At 47.4% G+C, this 7,670-nt stretch overlaps 2 protein-coding genes across 2 annotated transcripts; both read left to right on the top strand.

Annotated features, from left to right (window-relative positions):
* Positions 1-3,425: 3,425 nt before the first annotated feature.
* On the top strand, positions 3,426-3,632 carry LOC130842559 (small integral membrane protein 10-like protein 2A). The gene has a single exon (XM_057719223.1). The coding sequence runs from the start codon at positions 3,426-3,428 to the stop codon at positions 3,630-3,632; it is 207 nt and encodes a 68-aa protein (XP_057575206.1).
* Positions 3,633-3,689: 57 nt separating this feature from the next.
* Positions 3,690-4,376, top strand: LOC130841537 (protein FAM220A-like). The gene has a single exon (XM_057717661.1). It carries the CDS (start codon positions 3,690-3,692, stop codon positions 4,374-4,376), a length of 687 nt encoding a protein of 228 aa, XP_057573644.1.
* The last annotated feature ends 3,294 nt before the right edge of the window (positions 4,377-7,670 follow it).

The following is a 7,670-nucleotide window of genomic DNA, read 5'->3' as shown; positions in this document are numbered from 1 at the left end:
GAGAGTGTGGAGGGCTGTGTGGCAGATTCTGGTGGGAAAGCCTTGCCCGTAGCTGGCAAGTGAGGCTGAGGCTGGAAGCTCTGGGGGCTTCAAATGGGTCCTGACCAGCACGATCCTGACTCTCGCCTGGGCTTTGCTTACCTGGTGGTAGATGCAAATGCTCAGGGTGTTAGGAAAGCACCTGAACACAAGGTAACGCACCGGTTTGGACATCCGAGAATCATTTCTTCAGACCAAGGACCACACTTCACTACCTCATAATGTCCAAGGGTGGACAGCGAGGTATCCTCCTCAGAGTTTGATAGAGTCGGAAGGGGCAGTTAGAGCTGTGGTTGTCTATAACGGGGGACACCTTCACCACTCAAGAGTGGGGCTAAAGGGTTTCCTCACTGGGTAGATTTCTGTTTTTCTGGTGGATCTGGGGGAAAGGGGAAAGGGGAAGGTGCTGGTATTTTTTCTTTCCACATCACTTCAGCATTTTTTCCTCTCTACTTGATGCAAGGGTCACAGAACCAGGACTGGAAACAGGGATGATTCCTGAGCAAGAAACTGGAACTGTGTTTTTAACCTTTGTATTAGAATTCCTGAGGGCCTGATGGGGCAGGATGTGCCTTCACCCCATCTGACAAAATTGGGATTAACAGTGAATGCAGCATATTGCTTGGGGGTAAAGATAGCCCATTAATTCTGTGCCTATGTAACCTTATCTGACTAGACGTGCACCAAGGGGGAGGCGCTTGCTAGACTAGTGTTTGCTGCCTGCAATCTAGACAGCACTGTGGCCGAACCTGGTGACCCTTCCAAAGGTAGGAAAATTTGCATATAAATGGAGAGAAGGAAAAATAATAGCTGAGGGTAAAGAAATGAATAAATAAATGGGTTATGTAATGAGGGACATCCAACATTATGTTAACATTTCAAAAGAGGCTCAGAGCAAGAGATGATATTGTCTCATACCAGATGCCTGAAAGGGTGAAGCCACATATTGCTGACACCACTCCTGCTTTTGGAACCCGACAAGATCAAATTGAAGCTTGCAAACCCGAGTGGCCTCACCCTGGGAGACATTTTCATACGATCTGATGCTGGATTGGGTATTTATTAATGACTGAATGGGATTCTAGTAATGGGCTGGTATCTTTTGACTTTTTTGATTGGTTTGCTGTAAGGGATCCATATTTGAAGACCAGGGAGTGGACTGTGATATTGTGAGTTATAATAAGAAATATATATCTTTGGTCCCCAATTCTGGCAGTTACTAAAACCCTTGGAACTTCCTAAGTGATGAGAGCAACAAAGGTGTCTTTTGTTATGTTAATGAGGTGGCTTTTGGACTATACCTAAGAATGGGGCTTGGTTGCCAGGGGGACCAACCTTTTGATTAGAGGGTTGGAACTTGCAGTCCCACCTCCAGACATTCGGGGAGGAGAGGGGAGCTGGAAGTTGAATCTATCACCAATGGCGGATGACTTAATCGTGCCTATGTAATAAAGCCTGCATAAACACCTAAGAGTACAGGGTTCAGAGAGCTTCTGGGTTGCTGAACATGTGGAGATATGGGGAGAGTGGTGAGCTCAGGGAGGGTATGGAAGCTCTGTGCCCTTTCCCCACATCTTGCTCTATGCATCTCTTCCATCTGGCTTCCGGAGTTCTAGCCTTTTATAATAAACCAGTGATCTAGTGAGTAAAATGTTTCTCTGAGTTCTGTGAGCTGCTCTAGCAAATTAATTGAACCCAAGGAGGGGGTTGTTGGAACCAAGCCAGCTGGTCCAAAGTACAGGTCACAACCTGGACTTGGGACTGGTGTCCGAACTGAGTTGCCAAGGAGGGCATGGTTGGAATGTCCAATCTATAGCCAGTTTGTCAGAAGAAGCACAGGTAACAGCCCGGGCTTGTGACTGGCATCTGAAGTGGGGGTGGGGTGGGGGCAGTCCTTGTAGGACTGAACCTTCAACCTGTGGAATCTGATGCTGTCTCTGGGTATATAGTGTCATAACTGAGATGACCTGAGTTGAATTCTTGGACACGCTGCTGGTGTCTGAGAATTGCTTGTTTGTTTGGGGAAACCTCCCAACCCCCCAACACACATTGGAAATTGGATCTCAGAACACCTAAAAGGCAAGAGTACTAGGAGGCTGCCAGTGCCCTTCTTACTATAGGACTCACTATAGCTGCCTTAGACTACATTTCCCATCTGGCACTGCTCTGGGCCCCTTTAGCAGAGAGTAACCCAGTGGGGAGAGAGCTAGCTGTTCACCCCAACCACCCCATAAACTACCAGGCGTCTTCTGCACCCTACTGTCCATGGGGCCACCAGGGCAGGACTAACTGTAATGCCATAGAAGGCACCAAAGGGAAGTAAGTATTCAGAGTGGCAGCAGTGTCTGTGGTGTCCCCTGAGAGCAGTCTCACAGAGACTGTTGGAGTGGGCTTTTTCCTGGGCCTATGTGACAGCCCCTAGCAACTCGTGGAAATAATTTCAGGAAGTCCCCCACATACGAATGAGTTCTGTTCCTAGAGTGTGTTTGAAAGTCCAATTTGTTCGTAAGTCCAGCAAAGTTAGCCTAGGTACCCAACTAACACAATCAGCTATATAGTACTGTAATAGGTTCATAATACTTTTCACACAAATAGTACATAAAAAACAAGAAAAATATAAAGAAAACATTTTTAACCTTACAGTATAGTACCTTGAAAAGTACAGTAGTACCGTATATTAGCTGGCGCTTTTTAGAAGTACCGGCTACATCACTGCTGCTTTTACGCTTGCTTCTGGACATCCTGGGCTTGGAATAAAGATACTGTACTACTGTACTCTATACAGTACTGTACAGTAAAGTACACAAAAGCCCAACCACTTGTAGAGGATGCACGCATGTGACAACGTATGCCAGACACGTGAACTGATTGGACGTGCGAACACACATTTGCATCTTTGAAAGTTCGCAACTTGAAGGTTCGTATCCAGGGGACTTACTGTAGTTGCATTTGGGGGGGGCTCTGAAGTCCTTGCCTGACTCTGAGGCAGAACGATTAGGTTATCCATAGCTTTTGTTTTGTGCCACTAACAGTGGACCCCGTGCCAGTGAGAGTGGCATCTGCAGGAGAAAAGCTAGATGATTTCTTTCCATCAACCCTAAGTATCCCTGGGGCTGGGATCCATGGTGTACTTGGTCATGTCAATATCTGGAAAAAGAGGCCGCCCGGCAGGGCTGGGACCCGGCGCCGGCTCGCGGTGGCGCTTCCCTGAGCGTGACGCGCGGTCCGCCCGCCCGCCGGCCTCGCCGCCGCCTCCTTCGCTCCCTCGGCGCGGGGCCAGCGGCCGGGGCGGAGGCCCGGGGGCGTCGCGGCGCCGGGAGGGCGGGAGGGCGGGCGGGCTTCGGAGTGCCGGGCGGCGCGCGGGCGGGCGGCGGGCGGCGGTCTATATGGCGGCGGCTCTGTCGGGCCTGGCTGTCCGGCTGTCGCGCTCGGCCGCCGGCCGCTCCTATGGGGTCTTCTGCAAGGGGCTGACCCGCACGCTGCTCATCTTCTTCGACCTGGCCTGGCGGTTGCGCATCAACTTCCCCTACCTCTACATCGTGGCTTCCACGATGCTCAACGGCCGCGTGCAGGTTCATATTGAGATCCATTGAAGGCCTTCCGCGGACTGAGGGGCGTGTCCTGGGGCTCAGGGTGTGAGAGCACACAGCATGAGGGACGTTGGGGGGCGTCTCAGCACCCGCCTCGCGGAAGAGAAGGGAGCGGGCAACGACTGGGACGGACTGTTGTGCAGAGAACTGTTGTGTGAGAGAAGGCAGGAGGAGAGCCCTTGCCCACCAGCTGTCACCTCCAGGGTGAATAAGCCTGCGGGTGATGCACATGGAAATTCACAAAACGAGGAGTTATCACTGGAAGTGAAAAATGATCTGAGTGAGGTCAGCCTCTTGCTTCACGATGACAACAAAGTGCTTCCATATTTGCAAGAATCAATATGGAGAAATTCAGCTTCAGCAGCTGCTCAGAGCGGGACTGTGGGTCTGCTCTTTGCTCCCACAGGAGAGCGTTTTGCTGGGGTGTCCTGTGGCGTCGGGGAAACTCCGGGGAGGGACTGGCGGGGAGGAGGGCCCAGGGCCACTGACAGCCACGGAGGATGGAGCCAGAGAGGAGAGCCTTGGGGGTCAGGACTATCATGCCGTCAGAAATGGTCAGAAATGGGGATTTCTGAGGATGAACCACCAAGTGCTCTTCCGGAGAAGCTGGACTCTGCGTTGGATCCCTCTTGCCTGCGTTCCATCCTTTCTACACTGCTGCACGCACATCCCCAAATATTCTTGATGATGAGACAAAATGTGTTCTCCCTGGCCATTCAAAGCCCATGTTTTCAGAGCAAGGAGTAGAATACGAGAAAATGCTTTCACGTGTAAAAAGTACGTCAGATGACCTGCAGATAACACTGGCGTTACTGGCTCTACATGCTTCTGAATTAGCAGATCTGTTACGCCGTAGTTAAGGTACAGGCAGAACAATAAAAATAGTGAGATTAATTTTAAAAGTTGTCTTAAAATGATTTCTTTTGCATTAAGTCTGGATGCACACGGTGCAGCCTTGAAGCTCCTGCTTTGGTTTGTATGACCAGACAGACTTAAAGTCAGTGGAATTGAAAGCTGGTCGATACAGAAGGAAATTTTTGAGTTTTAAATTGTGCTTGAAAGACATTCAGGGTTGGGAAGCTATGTCAAGGAGAATGTTGATACATCCCACATAAACAGCAGATTAGAGTTGAAAGATTTAACAGGAAGGTTTTAATTTACCTTCAACATCCATCCTAAAGGGCTACTGTCCCAGATGCGGTCTCTCCAGATTGTCTCTGACCATCTAATGGAAGTAGATATTTGTAAAATCAACCCTGCTGTGCTTGCTCTGAGTCAGGCTGAGTTGTTGATAAGCTGTTACCACTTCTGCATTTTGTAGAATAATTTGAGCAAAATCTGATTTCTTTTCTCACATCCCTCTCCTTTCACTTGACATGCAATTTAAATGGAGGCCCTATGGTGAAAGTTGCAATATTAACCTTACCTTTAGATAACCCTTTCTCAAACTAGGAACCCTAGCAGTGTTACTCAGAATAAAAAATGAGCTTGAGCCTATCTGCTCCAGGGGCTCAGTTATAGAAAGAAATCAAGTGTTTCCCTTAGAGCAGGTTTCCAGTTTCTAGGAGTCGAGGTATCTCTTACAGTAAGGTTTTTTTTTTTTCTGAGATAAATCATTTTGCTGTGTGTCAATAACTTTGACAAAAGACACATGAAGTTGTACATTTTTAAGGAGTCCCAAAGTAAGGCTTAACTGTTTTCAGAGTTATCGATTGCATCTATCAGTTTCTCTTGTGTGCTAAGTTACTTTGCCGTATGCTATTTTAGTGTTTGGGGGAAATGAAAAATAAAACCTGTTGTTTAGTGTAATAAATGTCTTATTTTACGCGTGTAAAAAAAATATCTGGAAAAAATCTTTTGTCAATACCTGGAAAAATTTTTTTTCAGGCAGAGAAAACAACAAAGGCCTAGGATCTGAGGTGAGACAATGCTTGTTGTGTTGAAGGAATGGTCCGGAGGCTGGTTGGAATAGAGAGTGGTGGGGGGCAAGTGGGATATGGGGTCAGAATAATGATGGGGATTGGAGACGACATCAGCTTTCCATCTTCCTCCTGCCCAAGTGTTGTTTTAAACTTCCAAGCTTTTCCAGACTGGGCTCTTGATTTTTTTGCCGATTTCTTTCCCTCAAACCTGAGTAGGTCCCTGATCTTTTTGCTTCTAGACAGCTTCCCATTCCATAACCACATTCAAAGTTCTTTCCTAGACATAGTTGTTAAGTCTGCTTTATGTATTTGCCTCCTTCTTCCCATGCTTTTCCCTTTTCAAATGAATCGTGGCTACCTTGATGCCGTCTCAAACAACAGGCTCAGATAAGAAGGACAGACACCACCACCCTCAATCTGATTAAGAAATTTTTTTTAATTGAAGTATAGTTGATTTACAATGCTGTGTTAGTTTTAGGTGTATGGCAAAGTGATTCAGTTATACACATATATATATTTCAGATTCTTTTCCCTTTTAGGTTGTTACGAAACATTGAGTATAGTTCCCTGTGCTATATAGTAGGGTTGGTTATCTGTTTTATGTTCAATCTGATTTTTGCTTCAGGGCAGAGTCCCTCTGTTTAACTGAGGAGTCTTTTTTTTTTGTCTTCTTTAACTGAGAAATCTTAATGTGCCTTTGTGTCAAGTGCTCAAGCAGTCCCTAAGCTGTGGCCTGGTGGCTGACACTATTGCAGCTGTTAGGCTGGTAAGAGATAATGAGGTCAAATGCATTTAGATCGTATATTACAGAGACCACATAAGCGCGATCAGCATGGTCTCCCCTCCCCACGTCCCTAGTCCCACAGTGTAACACTGCACACGAGGAGCCAAATGACAGACCACCGGCGTGCTAAGTCGTTCTGCTGGGGAGAAGCCAATTCGAAACTACAGCCAAGCAGTTTTCTAGACAGCCACGGAAGCCAGCAGCTATATCCTAGCGGGATAGTGCGGAGGGTGGAAAGGGTTGCCCTCCCCAGAACCAAGGAGATGGGTGAGAAACTGCCTTGTGGCAGTCTCCCACACGATAGCAGGGAGGAACTGCCTTGCGGCAGCTCCCTCCTTATCTCCCCTTGTTCCAGGGGTAATCACAGAGCCTTCTGCGAAGTCCAGTCAGACTGCTGACAAGCCTTGCTTATGTGGCCTATGTGGAGATGTGCAAGGCCACCAGCAGGTCATGATAGTGCCCATCCCTTACAACTCTGTTACACAAAGCCTTTTTCAGTCTTCTCTCTTGTTTGGGACTCAAAAGCAGGAAGCTTTTCTAGCCCTGGATTCCCCAATTTCTCACGTCTTTCCCTTTTTGCCCTTGAATCCACCAGTTCTGGCCTGAGCTTTTCCCTTTCTTGTAATGATACCTTGTTAAACACAGCAAGTAACCATTGATATACACTGTTAACATTGCTTTCCATCCTCTTTCCCCAAAGCCATCAGCTCGGGAGGCACTTGGCCTGACTTCTCTTTAATACAAGTGTCATGGTAAGTAAGCATTTTGCTGCTATTTAACATGACTCTGCTTCTTTCCATCCTCCAATATCAGTTTCCCATTGCCCACTGGCTCAAACACAACAGGAATGTCTTCATTGCTCATCTTAGAGTACTGGGTGGGTGAACAGGTAACTGGGACAGTTCTCCATGCAGTCATTCAGAAACCTAGGCTGACAGACACTTTGCTATCCTCAACACATAGCTACCAAGGCCATCCACAGGGATAACGTACAGAGCCATCTCTGTTGTGGCAAGCTGGAAAGGGACAAAGCATATAGGAATATGCTCGGGAGGTTTACATGGGCAGGCTGAAAGTGGCACATGAAATTTGTTCTCACATTCTGTTGCTTATAATTTCATTCTCTGGCCATACCTAACTGCAAGAGATGCTGGGAAATGTGTCCCCAGGAAGAAGCGGAAAGCCTGGATTAGGTGAGCAGCTAGCGATCTCTGCCACAGGATGCTATGGAATAGTGTATTTGGCGGTATGGGTGGTGAGAAGTGGCTGAATTCTGGGTTTATATTGAAGGTGGAGACATTAGAACTTGTTGATGCTAAGGTTCTTGGCTTGAAT

This window comes from Hippopotamus amphibius, chromosome X, assembly GCF_030028045.1.
Source record: "Hippopotamus amphibius kiboko isolate mHipAmp2 chromosome X, mHipAmp2.hap2, whole genome shotgun sequence".
Classification (NCBI taxonomy): Eukaryota; Metazoa; Chordata; class Mammalia; order Artiodactyla; family Hippopotamidae; genus Hippopotamus; species Hippopotamus amphibius.
This window is presented reverse-complemented; position numbering and strand designations above follow the sequence as displayed.